Here is a 20,030-nt window from a genome sequence, read left to right as displayed (position 1 = left end):
ATTAAAACATTTAGCTGGCTTAAAGATTATATATTATACTATCACAATTTGCAACTACCTCGCGTGCTTAATCGAGAGCTTCCATCATCCATGTTCTGGCACAATTTGAAGATATGTTTTTTTTAATTCATAAGGATTGACTATTGATAAAAGGATGACCATAAGCTTATAGTCAGTCAATATGTAATTATTTATGGAGAGAAAAAATTGCTCAGAAATACAACAATGACTTGAGCATTATAAAAATTAAATCCGCACAACCAAAGTTCTGCATCTCTATCAGTATTCACCTTGAAATTTTGAGTTCTGAAACAATTCAGAGAAGAAATGGCCTTAGCTATGGTGGGAGAGGCACTTATCTCTGCTTCTGTGGAGATATTATTGGATAAGATAACGTCCAAGGAGTTTCGAGATTTCTTTGCCAACAGAAAGTTGAATGTTTCTCTCTTGGATGAGTTAAAGATAAAGTTGTTGGCACTTAATGCTGTCCTCAATGATGCAGAGGAGAAGCAGATCACTGATCCTGCAGTGAAAGAATGGCTTGATGAGCTCAAAGATGCTGTCTTGGATGCTGAGGATTTATTGGATGAAATCAACACTGAATCTTTGAGATGCAAGGTGGAAGCTGTAGGTGATTCTCAAAACTTTACTATCCAGGTCAGATCGTTCCTTTCTTCTCCCTTTAATCAATTCTATAGGAGCATGAATTCCAAGCTTGAAGCAATATCTGGAAGGCTACAACATTTTGTGAATCATATAGCTATTCTTAATCTGCAAAATATCACTAGGAGAGTCTCTTTCGGAAGGAAAACAGATTCATTGGTTGAAACTGTTGTGGTTGCTAGAGGGGATGACAAAGAGAAGCTATTGAGTATGCTTCTATCAGATGATGATGCAAAGTCTAAAAATGTAGGAGTGGTCACAATATTAGGGATGGGAGGGTTAGGCAAAACAACCCTTGCTCAACTCCTTTACAATGATCCTGAAGTCCAAAACCATTTTGATTTAAAAGCTTGGGCATGGGTATCTGATGATTTTGATGTTTTCAGGGTAACCAAGAATCTTCTTGAGTCTATCACCAAAAAAACTTGTGATAGTACTAACCTTGATAATCTCCGTGTTGAATTAAGGAATAACTTAGAAGATAAGAAGTTTTTGCTTGTGTTGGATGATCTGTGGAATAAGAAGTATAATGATTGGCATAGCCTCCTAACTCCTTTTAGCTGTGGGAAAGAGGGAAGTAGGATCATCGTGACAACTCGAGAACCAAGAGTTGCACAGATCACACACACCTTTCCCATTTGTGAGTTGGAAACACTAACAGATGAAAATTGTTGGTGCATACTTGCCAAACATGCATTTAGCCATGATGGTTATGACAACTTTCCAATTCTCGAAGAAATTGGAAGGAAAATAGCAAGAAAATGTGGTGGCCTTCCAATAGCTGCTAAAACATTGGGAGGTCTTCTGCGATCAAATGTTGATCCAGGGGAATGGAACAGAATTCTGAACAGCAGTTTATGGGCACATGCTGATGTTTTACCAGCTTTGCACATAAGTTATCTTCATCTTCCAGCACATCTGAAAAGTTGTTTTGCCTATTGCTCAATCTTTCCAAAACAACATTTGTTAGATAGGAAGGAAATGATTTTGTTATGGATGGCTGAAGGCTTTCTACAACAATCTCATGCAGGGAAAGCGATGTAACTAGCAGGTGAGGACTGCTTTAATGAGTTGTTATCCAGATCCTTAATCCAAAAAGAAGTTTTTGATGCAGAGGAAAAGTTTCGTATGCATGACCTCATTTACGATTTAGCTCGTGATAGGAACTCAAGGTTAGGGGTTAGTTAGTTAGTTAGTTATACTTAGTGAGTTAGTTAGAATGTTATTGAGGCATGTAGCCTATAAATAACAGACATTAGAGAGTTAGGGGGATCTTTTAGTTCATTTTGGGTTTTGGGGCCTAGGAAGAGGGTGTGGACTCTCTTGAGATTGAGTGTGGACTCTTTCTCTTGTACTCTGCCCTGATTCTCAGTTTGGGAATTAGGGTTTATCATCAATAAAACATCTGGTTCTAACAGCTCGACTTGTGTCTGGAAAAAGTTCTTGCTATGTTGAAGGCATTGAAATCCCACCAAATGTTCGTCATTTGACATTTCTCAGTGAATACCATGCTACTTCTAAAATATTTGAGGGCTTTTACGAGCTGAAGTGTTTGCGGACCTTTCTACCACAAAATCCATATAAACAACGAGAATACATAACCAAAAAGGTGTCACATGATTTATTGCCAAAACTAAGTTGTTTGAGAGCATTGTCCTTGTCTCATTACATAAATATCTCTCAGCTGCCCGATTCAATTGGCAATGTGATGCGTTTGCGGTATCTAAACCTTTCCAATACTTCCATCAAATGTTTACCTGATTCAATCTTCAAGCTTTACAATTTGCAGACTTTGATATTATCAAACTGTGAATGTCTTACTCATCTGCCAGCGAAGATAGGAAATCTAGTCAGTTTACGCCACCTTGATCTCAGTGACACTAATTTGGTGGAGATGCCAGCACAAATATGCAGATTGCAAGAGCTCCGCACTTTGACTGTTTTTGTTATTGGCAGAAAAGAAGATGGATTAAGTATTGCAGAGTTATCAAACTTTCCCTATTTGCAGGGTAAGCTTTCTATTCAACAGTTGCAAAATGTTGTTGACCCCATGGATGCAGTTCATGCCAATTTAATGAACAAAGGGCAGATTGAAGAGCTTACACTTCAATGGGGCAGTGATCCAGAAGATTCACAAATTGAGAAAGATGTACTTGAGAATCTGCAACCATCAATGAGTTTAAAGGAACTTTGCATCAGATACTATGGTGGCACTAGCTTTCCAAATTGGGTAGGAGATTCTTCATTTTCAAATATTGTAGTGCTGAGAATAAGTAACTGCAACTATTGCTTATCACTCCCACCATTTGGACAACTACCTTCTCTTAAGAAGCTCTTCATCATAAAGATGGGAATGGTGACGAAAATAGGTCATGAGTTCTACTGCAGCAATGGAAGCTTCTCTCCAACAATATTTCAGCCATTTCCTTCATTGGAGAGTTTGGAATTTGGAGACATGCCCGAGTGGCAGGAATGGCTACCATATGAAGATCTGTCAGACATTGGTGGCAATTTTGCTTTTCCTTGTCTTAGGCGTTTGAATATATTCAATTGCCCTAAGCTGCGAGGAAGCCTGCCCAAATGTCTACCTTCACTGAGGTATGTCGATATCAAAGAGTGCGAGATGTTGGAGGAAGAAAAATCAACTTGTCTGCAATGGAAGACATCAATTGAAGAGTTAATTGTTAGAAGGTGTCACAAGTTGGTGCCTTCTTTGACTAGAATGATAGCTGGCGCCAATTGTCTTCAACTCCTGACCCTTTACAATATCTCATATGATATTTCCTTCCCAGATGATGGTTTGCCAACTTCATTACGCTCACTTAAAATTCATAACTGTGTGAAGCTACAATTTTTATCTCTTGAAACACTACACAAATACACATCACTTCAAGCTCTGACCATCACAAACAGTTGTCATTCCATGTCGTCCTTTCCATTTGGTTGTTTCCCTGCCCTTCAACGTCTTAAGATCCAACATTGTCCCACCTTGGAAGCAATTTCTACTCAACCAGGAGGTGTCGCTCCTAACTTATTCTTGTTTTGTGTCATTGGTTGTGGGAAACTTAAGTCACTACCAGAACAGATTGATCTACCTGCCCTTGAATACTTGTGGCTTAATGTGCTTGGGGAGCTAGCTTCATTTTCCCCAATCTATTTGTCTTCCAAAATAAAAAGCCTTGTGGTTGACTCTGTGGTCCTATCATTGATGTTCAAACTTGAGTCAGGTTTCCCATTCCAACGACTCACTTCCCTATCATTTCTATTGCTACATGGTTTTGGGGATGAAGAACTTGTGAACAACCTTCCCAAGAAGCTTTCACTGCCCACTTCTCTTGAGGAATTAGAACTACGAAAGTTTCGCGGTTTAAGGTTCCTGGAAGGAGGACAAGGGCTTCAATATCTCACTTCTCTTAAAAGGCTTTACATCAGCGATTGCCCGAAGCTTGAGTCGTTGCCGGAAGATCAGCTGCCGTCCTCTCTTGAATTGTTGAGTATTGAAAAATGTCCTTTACTAGAAGCAAGGTATCAAAGTCAGAAGGGGGAACACTGGTCTAAGATTGCTCGAATTCCAGCCATACAGATCAATGAAGAAGTTATCATTTAATGAAGAGGAATCATCCAAAGCCCAAAGGTAAGCGCTTCAATTATTTTGAGAAACTATAGTATATATAATCTTACTGTTATTTCAAATCAATACATTTTTATCCTTTTTCGCATGTCGTGAACAATTACATTATGTTAATCAGACATCATCTACATAGAAATATTGTGCTATGTTCTGATGTCCTTTATGAAGCATCATTTTCACAGTTGAAACTAATGCCATGGAACAGAGGCCCTCATTATTAGACTTCATCTACATAGACATGTGCTCTGTGCTGATGTTTCATGAACAATCTCTTCAAACGAAACATCTCAATAATTTTAATTGGAGTATAATTGTATTGTATATTGAATTCTTTGTGGATTTCATTAAACTTAATACTGATGGTAGTTTTTTTTTTGCATCATGCTAACTAGTTGTATGGGAATGGGATTTAGTAGCTTTGTGGATGGAGGAGATCCTTGTTGGGTTTTTTGGACTCCTTCCTACATGGAGAACGGTCCAAATATGTTAAGTCCATATGTCTCACTTACTTTGGTGGAGATAGGTAGATTTGCGGATGCGCCTTCATTCACCATCGAATTGGGCTGAAATTTGGAAAGCAGGTTCATAACTTCTGGTTCTTCAATCTGGACGGGTGGATTAGTGAGAAGTCGTCTGAAATGGGAGAAAAAGGGCTCGAACAGCAACAGTGATTTATGATTTTTTCTGATATTCTTAGTTCTCTGTTTCATGCTTGTTGCCTTGTTCTTTTGCTAGTTGCTGAACACGATTTGTGCTGTGATTTGAGACTCTCCTGTACCCTTATTTTGATCATACTGGAACTTGATTGACTGGCTTGTGCCCGTGGTTTTTTACTTCTCACATTGGGAATGTTTTTCCACATTAAAATCTTGATGTCCCTTTATTTGTGATTTTTAGTTACTGCAATTATTTGTCATTGCTCCTCACTGATTCTTGCAAGTTGAGGAAATTATTATCTTGCATATTGCTCTGTTTGAGTTATTGTTGTTATTGCGTTAAATTTCCCATCAGAGTGATATCATAGCTCTTTAGTTACAGGACTATTTGACTTGCTTGAATGATGAAAGCAAGTACAAATAGGATGTTGCAGGGCCTTGAAAGGATCTGAATTGTGAAGAGTTTATTCACTCTCTTCAAATGGAAGCTGATCTGAATTATAATGCTTACTTTATGACTCTGAGTGATATTAATCAAATGTTAGCAAGAGGTTGGAATGTGCACCATTTGACATACACTCAGAATCTTCTTCTAGTTTTTGAGTTAAGAACTAAGAACTGAGTTCTTAACCACTGAAGGAGATGACGTGGAGTTCTTAGTTCTTAAAAATAAGAACTAGCTAGGTTCTTATATAAGATGTTTTACTTTTTGAGTTCTTAGCATAAACAATTAATTTTTTCTCTCATTCATTTAATTTAAGTATTGAATTAGCATTTTAATTTAAATCAAAATTATATGAAAATAAAAAATATTAATATAATGGTATTGTGTCATCGGATAAATAGTGCTAAGAACTACGAACTAAGAACTCATGGTTGGAGCAAAATCTGCAAATAGTTGCTTAAGCACATGTGGCAGTACGGGCCCACATGAATAGTGTTAAGAACTACTGTAAGAACTAAGAACTAGCATTGGAGATGCTCTAAGGGATTCTATTATTTGCTTTAGTTTTCTTTTGTGTTTTTCTCAAAGCACAAAAAAATAAAATGAATTAATCCATGAATGCTTAACTTGTCAACATGGATCATTTGTAGATATTTTCTCAGTAACTTCCTGCTGCAAATTATTAGCCCTTATTCTTATATTAGGGTTGTGAGAAATTGAATTGGTCAAAATTTTAAACAGTTATCATTTTTTTTGGCTATGTTGTTATTAGATGGTTTTTGGCAGTGCTCAAAACACATTGAATTCTTGAGTTATTAGCATCTAGCTAGTTTTGTAACATGTTATCAATCATCTATGTTTTCCTTTCTCGTATACAGGTCATGAATCATCTTGCCTACAAGAATCCAAGCTTTCATTTACACACATATATCATCATCTATGCAGAAACTTTAGGGTGTGTAATTAGCTAACACCCAACAGAATATTTAACAATAACCCATCTCAAAATATTTACCAACTACGCTTCTTTTTTTTTTGGTCAAACTACGCTTCTTTAAATAAGTGGACGTTTTTTTGGTCAAACTACGCTTCTTTAAATAAGTGGACGTTACTTTCGAAAATATAAGTGGGTGTTGCCAAAAATTTAACAAGACCAACTTAATGGGCCAATACTGACAGTTAGACGGTCCCGACATTTTAGAGGCGCTGAGCAAATAATAAAAATGGACCCCTAATAATTTTTTTTAAAGAACATTGTCTATTTAAATTGTAAATAGCATCAACAACTTCAAAAATATGTGACTAACATAAACAAAACGTCATATTCTAATCAATATTATCCAAAACAAATTAACTACTTAAAAAAAGCCTCTCTCCTAACATTTTTTGAAGCAAAATTTTCAATCAAGTCTTCATATTGTATATTCTCCAACAAATTATTCTCAATTGCTATCAATGCTAACCCTGAACATAGCAATTAGCAATAACATAAGAGGCAGAGGCGCAAAGCAATAAGCCAAAACAGTACCTTGAAGCAAAAAGAAAAACGAAGCAGAACTGCAGAAGCAAAAGGAAGCATACAAGCATAGGCGCCGGCGGCCAGGGGCGCAGACGCGCGGTTGAAGCAGCGGCGGTGGGTGACTCAAGTCGTCTTCAGTCTTCATGTTTCGGTGCTTCCCTCCTTCAGCCGTTTGACGTTTCAGTTTCAGTGTTTCACCGTTTCAATTTCATTCTCTAACCCTTTACGGAATTCCACCTTTAGACTTGACCGAACTTTGAGCCACCCTGGACTTTGGCTAGGCCCCGGTTCCCAGGGTTAGAGTATTCCCTATTATTTATATGCCTACTCATATGAGAACTAAACTAGTTGATTCTCTTTCGCTTATCGGTCAGCTTTAAGCAACGTTTGCATTTCCTGTTGAAATCTCTAGTCTCCAAGTGGGCCCTCTTGGCCACCGGCGACCGTCGGCTTTTTAGAGAATTCCGCTCTTGTGTCGTGGGACTTGTAGCTCCACCTTTCGAGAAAGAAAATAATATATATAAAAAAGAAAAGTGAGAGATATGATTATAATGATGAGAAAAAAAAAAGAAACAATAAAAGAAACATGATAAATTTAAGATGTAAAAGAAAAAGAAGTAAGAATATATCAAAACATAAATTTAGGTCATTGTTTAAAACCGAAAGAGATTGAGAACATTTTGTCAAAAAAAAACAAAGAAGAAAGAGTGAGAATTTTATGTGAATTTTTTTTTAAAAGGGGTGGGGTTTGGTAGGAGGAAATGATGTATTCATTCACACTCATTTTATTCGCACATAAAAAAAATGAGTTATATTAATAGAAGAGAGAGAAATAAAATATGATAAATGATGTGATAGAACATGATACAAACTTAAGAAAACCAATAAAAATAATAGAAATAAGAAAAAAATGATTAGTGTAAATGAGATTAAAAAGAAAATGAGTGTGAATATATAAAACTAAGAAAATAAGATAGAATTAAGAAAAGAAAAAAAATTGGGTGTCAGTAAGATAAAAGATTTAATGAGAGTATATAAAAGTAGTTAGTTGGTGAAATGTTCATCACACCTAGCGGGACAAACACCATTGGATAGTTCAAATCTCAAAGTAGCCAGAGAGAATGTACCAGTTTCAAAAAAAAAAAGTAATGTACCAAACATGCTTTCTAATTGTATTTCATAATCAAAATGAAGAAATGAAAAGCCTGCTTGTGTCATTTGCTCCAGAAACCATGGATAAAGACAAAGAGGACAAAGAAAACCATAAACCAAAAGAAAAACTACCTTCCCCAAATGAGGATGTGTCAATGGCCAGTCAAGAAAAATCAAATTGGCCTTTTGTCAAATAACCCATATGCATCTAGATAAGATTCCAAGGGCTCACTCACAAGTGCCATGATGCTAAAATGGCAACACCTCCAACACAATGCATCTTTATCCAATTTTTAATTGGCTAATCAAAATTCTAATCCAACATTATTGGTACTATCACAAACCCACCCAAAACCCCACCTTTTAAAAATGGACACATCCTATCCCTAGTGAACCACCTTTTTTCTACTAAAATTCAATCTCCATTAATGGGGCCATTCTTCCCACATGTCTTCTTTGAGCCACGTTGCCCATTTAACAGACCAAAGATAAAGTTTTTCCTTTTTCTTCTTCTTATAATCTTTGTGCTAACAGATTAGATAGGCTTATCCACCACTGATACTGAACAGATGAATGGTTTTCAGTTTTCCTCTTCAGCTCCTATCATTGACATTGACCACTTTCAAAGGACAACAACCAAAGTTTTTAAGTGAAGAAAACAGAAAAGGAAAAAAAGTAGCTAACTTTTTCAAAATGTTCTGAAATTTTGGTTTGCCTAATTACATTCTCTTGAAGAATAGAATAATATTTTATTGTGTCACTTTATTCCTATTAATTAATTTATGGCTTTGCTTCAAAAATGTGATTCTTTGTTCTAACATTTTTTGGCTTGTGGTCATTTTTGCCACCATATATTGGATTACTATTAATGGAATTGGTCACAAAATCTTGATGGCCCAATAGGAATATCCAGATATGTTCAGTATACAATTTTTTTTTTCAATAGTATATAATATTTCATTTGTCTTTGTTACGGAAATAAAATAGTGTGAATGGAAATTGTGATATGATTCTCATTGATTGAATGACAACTGTATAATATTTAAGCAATGAGAGCAGTGACAGAATTAGGAGGGAAAGCTAACTAATCATAGAGAAAACTAACTAACCAACTATTTACAATAACAAACTTCTAATTCCAGCTCAAGTTAAGTAACAAATTGGCTAGTAGAGATTTGACAACCCCTTCCCCAAGATGAGATTTGCTGCAATATGAACTCAATGTGGATCCACATTGAAGTTAATGTATTAAAATCTAACATTTTTTTTTATCAACTTTAAACTTAACGTGACAAATTCTAACTTCTCCGTTAGTGCTTGAAATATGTGAAATCATATTTGTGTCGGCTCTAATGCTAAAACAAATATGCACTCACTTTTCTTTCCATAATTCATCCTTCCCTTTTCTTTCCACTTATTTGCACTTATGCAAATAGAGTGTTAAAGTGCGTGCTAATGTTCGTCTATATAAATGCTTTGTTTGGTTGAGAGAAAAAGAGAAGATAGAAAAAAAGAAGATGGAAGATGAGTAGAGAAAAAAATGTGAAAAATATAGTAGATTTTATATTTTTTTTTATATAATAGAGATAGAAGAGAAAGAAAAGAAAAAATATGAGGTGGAGAAGAGAGAGAAAAATACTTTTTATAGCAAAAAAAAAATTGTTTATAAAGTAAATAACTATAGCGGTCATAATTGATTTTTCTGATTTACTTTTAAGGTCATAATAGAGAAAGAATAAAAAAATATGCTCCCTTGGCCTAATTTCTTCGCGTTTTGTGAAAACACTAGAAAGTGTTTAAAACCTATAATTTGTTTCTCTCTTCTCCCCGGTGAGAAGCTACCAAACGAGGGTGGAGGGCCTCCTCTCCCCAAGTTCTATCTCACCTATCTCACTCCACCCAAAATTTGTCAAACAAATTATGAAGTTTTTTCCTAAAAATAACTTTAGAATAACTCTATGTTCACATGCACTCATGAGGTGGTGTGATATGAAAAGAAGGGAGAAATCTATATATATATATATGTAAAGGAGACTTGAACTTTTTTACATTGATTACCTTACATTTGTATTAAATACATTAGATAATAAATTACAAAACTAAAAAAATAACTACATCTACTTTATTGTTCATTATATTAACTAATAATTGTTAACCATTTCAATTTACAAATTAAAAAAAAAACTTTCCAATTACCCATATTTTAAAATAATTTTTAATATTGATTAAATTTTAAAATATTAATTATAACTTGAGGACAAATTTTGAATAATAATAATAATAATTTAAATTGACTACCTTTACATTAATAAAAATATATAGTAAAATAAATTTTACATTTATAACTGATTGTAAAAAAAATTCAAATTCTTAATTATTAATCATAAGTTGATGAATTTTATAAATTAACTAATAAAACTCATTACTACATTTTACATATAAATAAAAAATTAAGTACTAAAGTTAGATATCATCTTAATAAATTATTTATATATATCTATATAAAAGAATATTGGACTTGGGTTCTACATTACTGGCAAGATTAATTAAATTTTTATTTTCATTTCGATTAATTATCGACATAAGGTTGAAAAAAATGAAAAGATACAAAAATAGCACAAATTAATATATTTTAAATAAAATAAACATGTTAAATATTGAAATTAGTTAATGGTTGAATGATTTTTGTAAATATATATTTTGTAAATTACTTTTAAAATCTGAAATGATTATGCACGTTGTTTAAATTAACTATAATGTAGTTTTATGTTATTTTAAAAATAAATTTTAATTTACTTGTGATTTTTTTTTGAATAATGATAGTAATAAATTATTGATGAATATTTTATTTTATTAACTTTATTATTAACTATTAATTGTCAACTTTTCGTTTTTTTATACAAAAGAACAACTTATTGCGTAGTACTTAAAATTAGTTAGAATATTAACTATCAATCATAAATTGAGAGAAAAACATTAAGAAATATGTTTATATGTAAAAAATATTAATAATTTATATTAAATAATAGTAAAGATAAAATTTATTAATGAACAATCTAGAAAAATAGTTTTAAAATTAAATAAATGTCTCTATAAGATATTTACTATTAAATATACTGCATGTGTGTATTATTTGAAAAATAATTTCAAATATGTTTTTTTGATCCATTACATAGTAGTAAAAATATTTTCTCATGTTTTCTTATGTTATTAATAATATTTTCCTTTTCAAAAAAATTTATTAAATTTCAGTAATATACTTTATTTACATAAAGAAAACTCTAATGCAAGTAATTTAATCCACCAAAAAAAAAACTCTAATACCATCTATTTAGATGTCTAAACACAATAATTTTTTTGTTATATTTATATTGGAGAAATATTTTAATATTTATTATTTATATAAGTACACTATAATAATTTTCATACAATATTAAAAAATATTGTAAATAAACCCGTGCAACGCACGGGTATAATATCTAGTTGAAAGTAAAAGAGAGTGAAAGTGAAATAGAAGAAATAAAATGTAAATAAATCAAACCAAATTTAACTTTCAAATCAATTTAAATAAAAAAAACTTTCGAATCACTGGTAGTGGTAGAAAATTGCACTAAATTGGGGTCACATGTACCTCGTCATGTAAAATGTGACACTATAGAACCAGCCCCAGCTAGTCTGATAACTATGATGGCATGTAAAATGTGGCACAAGTTCAATGTATCAACAAATAGAGTTAGTGATGGGGACCCTTGTAGCAGATTGATTGTTGGCCCTTCCTTCCAACCTACAACAAGATGCAACTGCTCTTGGGATGCTCTCCCCTTCGTTACATTTTGGGATCTTATTCTGTATTATTTTAGTCTCTACATTTAAATATTGAAGATAAATATTGTAACATGATGGAAGAACTGAAATATTCAATATTTAGATTTTGGACAATTCATTCCAAATATATACACACAAATCTTATTTTAACCTTAGCCGCCCATTGTTTTTTTGTTACATAAATTACTACTATTTCCTCTCTTCCTTTTCATACATTGTCCATTAACTGTTTGTGAAATTGCCCCAACGACAACAAAGTGGTGCAATTTAATCTGGGAATTCATTGAAACTTTGATTAGAGAGCATAGTTGAGGTGTGGTGAAGAATTTGTTGGAGGTGGTGGTGAGAGAGGACCTACCACACCACCCACCACCCTTCAACATTCATCACCATTCCCTTTTATATAATCTACCTCTCTGTAGGTGCATCTTCCCAAGGATTGTTGTCCCTTTGGGCTTGTTTCCATTGCTTTACCTGATCCTAAGGGTGGTGGACCTATCACTGCTTCAACTGCAACTACCATAGATCTTTTCTGTTCACAAATTATCCCCTTAACCAAATTCATTATTCATTTACACAAGAGAAAAAGAGATTCTTGTGATATGGGTCTTTGCATCTAGACTTATCTTAATCAATTTTTTTCCCTTCTTGTATTGCCAATTCTATTTTCCAGGTGTCAGAAAACCTGGTATCAGATTTTGGTGCCCCCACCATCTTTTGGTCCCTAGGTTCAACACCATCATAGGACCCATTGCTGCATATTGAATCTATCATTGAATGACAGCTGGTTACCTTGTCTGTACGGTTGAGCTCCTTTTTGTTATGGGAAGCCAATAAGAAGAAGAAAACTGTTTCTAAAGTTAAATCTTTTTTCCTTTGTTGCATATAAAACATAACAGTGGTTCAAGCCTTCAAGTCAAGGCTAGTTTCACCCCAGTTCGTCGGTGTGCTTGCTTGTCAACCATATTTATTCTGATCAAAATTTGGTTTGAGGAGGCCCACCATTGGGTTTTTGGTGAGCTTTCTTTGAACCAATTAAAACCCCATCCTTGAAAGGTGTCTGAATATTCCAAATTTGCTTCCATTTGGGATTATATAGTGAGGAGTTTTTCATTTTTTTAAGCCATTGCCTTTCCACAATTGGCTTCTCCACTGAATAGTCTTTGCTCTCTTATCCAAATTGCCAAATTCATATTTGACACGTAAAAGATTTCCACATATTCTAATGTTACTTTACTTCATTACTTGCTTCTCCTTCTTCCTGTTTTTAAAGTCTCTTCTTCTCAAACCACTCCCATCATGGGCAACTGAGATGAGGTTGCTTTCCCTTTTGTTTTGTCAAGAGTTGTCAGTCTCCAAGTTGTTTTGGAATCTCCCTTGGCTTGGTTTTCATTGTCAAATTCCTTCAAGAATGTCTCTTATGAAGAAGAGTCTGAGCTCAAGAGTAGAGAATGATGATCAAGAAGACAGCCAGGACTTGTCAGTGTTGGACTTGCCTGACCTGGCCTTGGAGTGCATTCTTGAGAGGCTACCTCCCTCTGCACTGTGTCAAATGGCTGGCGTTTGCCGTTCCTTGAGGGAGAGTTGTGTGAGTGATCACCTGTGGGAGAGGCACATGAAGCAGAAATGGGGTAAAGTTATTGGTCCAGCTGCATACAGGGAGTGGAAATGGCATGTTGCTTCAACAAGGAATGTTGGGGGTCTTAAACATGGGAAGCAGAGAGGCTTGATGAGATTTCTTTCTCTTCGTTGGCCTTTTCCATGGATGAAATTAAAGGGTGATCCAAATGTCAGAAGCAAGCAGGGGAGTTTTTCACCTGTTGATTCTGTCATGAGCTGGTATCTTGCTCTTGAGACAGGCAATTTCTGGTTTCCTGGTCAGGTCTATAACCGTGAGGTATCTATGAACCCTTTTGTGCTTTTTTATCGAAAATTTATTTATATCTACATTACTGCCCTCAAAGATAAAACCAGTTGCTTGAATTTCAATGGAATTCAGTGGATTGTGATTTCCCACAAGTTACATTTTTGCTGTTGGTGGTGTAGAATGGTCATGTTGGATTCATGTTATCTTGCTATGATGCTGAGGTGAGCTATGATTCACGAACCGATACCTTCCAAGCCAGGTAATTGGACATGATTCTAGGTGATCGTATATGTTCTTGTTTGTTTATCCATTAGATGTGATGTGAATATGCTTTTTCTCAATCCAACAACTTTGTTCAGTTAGAATAACTGTCTTTAAAAGCCAAATATGTCAGTTCAACACACATACTTAGTTGTGTGGTGTTAATACATGGAGAGTCTTTCTGTATACATGTTCACATTGGTTAGAGATTTGGTTAACAATTTGAAGAGTTTTTAGGGAAAATATAGGAAGAAAATAAAATAAAACTTAGATCAGATGGCCTAATTATTGCCTATTACAGATATCCTCCGCATGGAAGAAGGACAGATGCTAGAGAGTGTGGCATCCCATGGGAAAGGATAAGAGCACCTCCTGTTGATACCTCGCCTCATGATCTTCATATCTCTGGCTGTTTACATGATTTGCATCCGGGTGATCACATAGAGATTCAGTGGAGGAGAAATAAAGAATTTCCTTATGGTTTGTTCCTTTCTCCATTCTTTCGTCCTGCTAATTACTTTGGCTAGTAAGGGTGTCCACAAAAGAGCCACTGAATTTTAACAAACTTAAAAATGAATGGCTACATACACATACTGCAGGACCATATCTATATCTCTACAGAGAGCCAACAAAAGGGGCAATTGTATCTACTTTTAGTCTTCCATTGCAAAATGATTAACCTTCAAATCTTAATTATCCATTTCCATTATTCTGATACTTGAAAATATATTTTTGTATAATCTTCATGTTCTTGTACACTTAATCTCTTATAACTTGATTAAGAAAATGACCACTAGAACTGTATTAACCTAAAATGAATTGCTGCATGACGAGATGCAACTTTATGGCAGGTTGGTGGTATGGTGTTGTGGGCCACTTGGAGTCCTGCAATGGAGATGAAAATTATTGCCGCTGTCATAGTAATGGTGAGTTAATTCAAATTTTATATAGGATGATTGTTATTACTATCTATCATTACTTTTTTGGTTCTGGATTTTATCAAACATTTAATCCAGTTATGTCGCTGTGTGTGGTTAGTGGATCAATGAAAGGATTCGACTTGGTGATTTGTTGAAGAAGTGGTTGTGGGATCAAAATAAAATATGCTTTTTAAACACAACTTAATATAATGCCTAGAAATTTTTATGACAAAGTTGAGTGAAGCATGAAGTTTCCTGTTTTATAACCAACCAATAATATTTTTATTTGTATTGTGGGAGTTATAAAGTGAAAATATTGACATGCATGTACAGTTCACTTTGACAACCAGACCAGATCACAGAGTTTGGCTCTCTTCCTGGATTCTATTATATATCTCTACTTGGACCACCTGCTATGCTATTTTATTGGTCCCCAAGACATTTCATTGTCACTATGTCATCATTTCCACCAACATATTGATAAGTTGTGTCTCAGTGGATACATTTATGGCCAACTATGCTAAAGAAATCAGTTTCTTTTATAGACTGAGTTTCAATTCTAGTAGGAATCTTTTTTGTTATGTGGAGGAATAACATGGCTATTTTGAGCTTCCAAACAATTTTCATTTTTCTGATCTTTTTAATTATAGCCAGAATGACCCACAACATCCTTCTATGGTACCTAGAAATGAACATTTTATTTCTCATTCCCTTCACTGCAATAACAATGGAGACAGAAGTAGGATTAATAGTCAAAAATAGTTCTGAAGCTATTGCCACTTGACCTAACAGGGAAGACTCACTAATGTTTAAGTCTTGCCTCAGTAAAAAAAATGATATAGAATATTCTGTTCCTTGTCTTGTGTTGAGAAGGCCAATTTTCATCTTTGAACTTCTTTGTGGAATGAATTTTAACAAACATGTGCTCTTAGATAAAATTTTGTTCTTTATGTCTTTCACATGTCGTCAACATATCATTCATAGATTAAAACTGTAAAATTACAAAGGATTTCAACATTAAAACTCGTAGCACTAATAAAATGATGGTGAAGGACTGCGATTAATGATGCCCTGATGATAAAAATCACATGTAATTGTTTTCTGACTTAATTGTGGCATAATCGTACCGTAATCACACCAGAAAGTGTTTCCCCCCCCTTACATTTATGCTATTTTATATGCATATAGACGAAATGTGCTAAATCTTATAATTATGCGATTCACGGCTAATACCCCCTTCTCAAGTCATGATCCAGATTTTGACTACTATGGTCATGGCATTAGCCTGGTTATGTTTATATCCAATCAGTGAAAGGAGCTTCTTGAGATTCTAACATAGTTTATTTGATGCTAAACGTGTGGTTGCAGACACAGTGGTGCTAGAATTCAATCACTACACTCCTGGCTCGCGATGGAGACAAACCACTGTCAGTAGGAAAGACCATAGAGAGGAGGGAAATGAGGCTGATGGCTTTTATGGGGGAATAAGAAAGATTAAGAGTGAATCTGAGATTTCCATTTGGAAACGCCTTTGGCCATCTGAAGTCTTGGATTAGTAGGCACTGGATCTGGTCAAATTCTCCACTTAGCATGATATCAAATAGCTGATTCGCTTCCGTATCAAGTTCTCCAACGATGTAAATTACTCATTGTTTATGCACAAATGATGTAGGATATTTATTCCACTACATATAAAATCTAGCTATGTTAAATTAGTAGTTTTTGCTCTCGTAGCTATATACATTTCTATCCTAATGAATGAAGATGCTCACTCTCTTAGGCTATGAATTTTCTTTTTGCTTAGGTTTATGGTTTAGATGTATATTGTCAGCTTTAGTATCAGCCATTTTCTGTGTCATTTAATGTTAGCCATATATGCTTTGTGGGCTATTGTTTTAGAAAAGGTTATAAGCAGAGATAACAATGGCCTACTAAGTTGAGAAGCTTTACTGTAAGAATGCCTAAAAATCTGAAATCGCCCATCTGGGTATGTTCAGATTCAATATACCATTAATTGGTTTGTTTTCTCATTCATTTGAATCTACATCAAAGAATTATCCTTAGGTCCAGGAAAGAAGATTGTTGGGGAAATTGATTTTATAATGCAGATTTCAAAAGAAAGGTACATGCTCTATGTCAGAATCCAATTACAAGGTATAAAACTTCAATCCCACATTCAAAATGCATGATTTCAAAAGAAAGGTACATGCTCTATCTTTTTGAATAACAGCTCTAAAGGGGATGGTGATCATTACATGTATGATACTGAGTCATCTGAAAAAGAAATGTCCATCTAGTTTGACAGAAAAACCTTGGGCTGGCAAAGGCAATGAAATTGATGAAAGGACCAAGGAATGACAAAGTTTTATGGAATACAATGACAAGAAAGCGTGGTAAAGAGCTGGAGTGTTGAGTTTTTTGGGTGCTGAATTGAAGGGAATATGGATTGTATTATATATGAGGAGCTATGGTGTCATCCTCCAAAGCAATCTTCAAAGCCCAACCAAAATTAAGCATCACTCTTCATTCTTTTTTTTTTTTTTTGAATAGCTCTTCATTCTTCAAAGTACTAAGATTTTGTCTATACTTGGCAAGTTAATTAATGATGTTTTTTTGTCTCTATTTGATTTCCTTATAACGAATTTGCCTAAAGAATCAAACATATCCTTTATCTCATGATCCCCTTCCTTGGTGTATTTCTAAGATACGTACTAAAGATCATTATCATAATTGAGTAATGTATCCAAGCATGATAATGCCTTCGAAATTGGAAACCATCAGCTGCAATTGTACACAGTGATCCAATAATTTTATGTCGGTGACTGGAAACCATCAGCTGCAATGTGCCTATATTGTTGTTTTCCTAACCGCATAATTTCAAACATAAAAATGCTAACACATTACTACTAAAATTCACTCTAATAGGTTAATTTCATCAATTATTATATGGGGTGTGTAAATCACCCTCATACACCATCTTAGAAAAAAAATAAAAAAATAATACTGACGGCTACAACAATTATAAGTGACGAAAAGGTTTAGTGAAACAGCACAAGTGGCGCGAACATTTGGTGACAAAGATTATTGACGTCCTTGGCTAACGGTTAAAGGTGTCATTAGGTAAAGAGGTTAATGCAATTATTGCACAGCCTATTTACCCACGACTTAGACTATTAATTTTTTGAAAAGTTTCTGCAAATAAATTAAACTAGAGGCAAAGACGCCAAAAGATAAGCATAAAAAAAAAGACACCAAAAGATCAGCAGTTACAAACGGATCGGTCTCAGGAGGCACCTTCTCTATCCAGACATGCCCAGCATAGGAAGATGCGTTCCTGGCTAAAAAATCAGCAACATCATTGCCATCACTGCGACAAAAACAACCGAAAACAAATCAAAAGAATGGCTAAAACGAAAACAATCATCAAGAATAGTAGACAAGTAATACCTCCCATCCGGAGGTTTCTTCCACGACTCAGACTATTAAGAACTTTGTCTTTAACAAGGTTATTGACGGTTTGAGTCATCAATAACCTCTATAGAGAGAACTTGGCCATCACTTTGCAACTCACTTCTCTTCTCTTATTTGTTTTACTCATTTTCATTTATATATTTTTTTAATTAGTTTTTAATTTTGATTTTTATTTTGGTATAAATATGCTAGTTTGTGAAGAAGTTTTATTTACTAGATCCTACACACCATGGAGATTACTAACTACTGAGTCATGCTTATTTGATACATCATGTGAGCGTGTATAAGTTTTGAACATTGTTAATTTTTCTTTTGAGAAACTTACGTTATACCTGATGTGTGTTAATCTCCCTATATAAGAGCAAATATACTTATTCCAGTAAATTCAATGGTACTTTCAGTAGCACTCTTTACAAAATTGAAATCCCTAGGATGAAATAGCAAGGACTATGACACTTAGCTAGCATACAACCTGACAAATAGGGGAACAAGATAAATACATGAAAAATTGATAAAAAGAATATTCAGAGCGAAGCATGGGGATGGCATATGACACGAGCAGACTGAACCTTGGAATGGAAACAATGCCGGAGACAAGAAAAACAAAAACCATTTGCATCATGACTCGGAAGTTACAAGAGATTTTTACGTACAAAATTCAGGACTGATTAATTGACTACAATTGTATAGAACTTTTTTAAGTTTAGAACATTGTTAATATATTTTCCAAGTGAAACAACAAAAACAAATGACATTATTAATACATGACTTGTATAGTTAGTAATTATATTCATGTGTATATTTTTTTAGAGGAAAGTGACTTCTTATACTGAAAATGATATCTTAATTTATCAAAGTAGTATACATGTATGGGCGGTATGGCAATAAAAAAAATGTTTATCAGAATGTGGTAGAAATTTATTTATATGGCGTGGGAATCTTAACAACCAGTTTGCATCCACCCGAATCTTATTCTAAGCATTTCAGGTTGAACGAAAGCAAGTGGAACATGAGGTTTTGTTTGCGGGCTGGGTCGTCAAGGTTTGTGTTTTCTACAAATGAATCTGATTACATTTTGTGAAGTGTTTTTCTATTGTTGTACATGTAAATAATTTTAGTAAACTACTGATGATTTTTTAAATCCGTCGGTAACAAATACCAACGTGTTCAAATAATTTTATTTTCTTCATTTTCTAAATAAACATAATTATATATGTATTTTTATTTTTATATAAGCTAAATTTAATTAATAGGAAACACGTGCTCTACTCATTACAAAGAACAAAAATATCAACAGTACATTTGCTGTGAGCTTTTTTTTTTTCGATCATTGCTGAGAGCCTCTGAGACTACATATTAAACAGGCTGACCAAACATAAGAAAATTACCCAGCAAACTAGAACTAGCACATGGGGAAAAAATCAGGGACCAATACTTAAATATCTTAGCCCAAAAAGTCTCTTGGATCTTTCCTTTTTGGTGTGTTCTAACAAAAACATTTTCTTGTAGATTTGGTTTGGGGCTTTGGGCCATCTGGCCAGTATACCAAAAACAGAAAAAAAAATTATGAAAAACCAAAAAACCCTGTTTTGTCCCTTTTAAATATGAATTAAAAAATAC

The 20,030-nt window shown here is 34.2% G+C and overlaps 2 protein-coding genes and 1 pseudogene across 3 annotated transcripts; all 3 read left to right on the top strand.

Moving 5' to 3' along the window:
• The first annotated feature begins 76 nt into the window (after positions 1-76).
• On the top strand, positions 77-2,049 carry LOC130726116 (putative disease resistance RPP13-like protein 1; annotated as a pseudogene). The gene has a single exon (XR_009014714.1). The product of XR_009014714.1 is annotated as a putative disease resistance RPP13-like protein 1 (transcript).
• LOC130726115 (putative disease resistance RPP13-like protein 1) lies at positions 2,049-5,380 on the top strand. The gene is made up of 2 exons (XM_057577346.1): positions 2,049-4,297; positions 4,687-5,380. Exon 1 carries the CDS (start codon positions 2,372-2,374, stop codon positions 4,268-4,270), a length of 1,899 nt encoding a protein of 632 aa, XP_057433329.1. The 5' UTR covers positions 2,049-2,371; the 3' UTR covers positions 4,271-4,297; positions 4,687-5,380.
• A 6,701-nt stretch (positions 5,381-12,081) lies between these two features.
• On the top strand, positions 12,082-16,723 carry LOC130723635 (F-box protein At2g26850-like). Its single transcript, XM_057574741.1, has 5 exons — positions 12,082-13,788; positions 13,938-14,017; positions 14,321-14,499; positions 14,871-14,945; positions 16,308-16,723. Exons 1-5 carry the CDS (start codon positions 13,117-13,119, stop codon positions 16,493-16,495), a joined length of 1,194 nt encoding a protein of 397 aa, XP_057430724.1. The 5' UTR covers positions 12,082-13,116; the 3' UTR covers positions 16,496-16,723.
• Positions 16,724-20,030: the final 3,307 nt, after the last annotated feature.

This window comes from Lotus japonicus, chromosome 6 (assembly GCF_012489685.1).
Source record: "Lotus japonicus ecotype B-129 chromosome 6, LjGifu_v1.2".
NCBI classification, from domain to species: domain Eukaryota; kingdom Viridiplantae; phylum Streptophyta; class Magnoliopsida; order Fabales; family Fabaceae; genus Lotus; species Lotus japonicus.
This window is presented reverse-complemented; position numbering and strand designations above follow the sequence as displayed.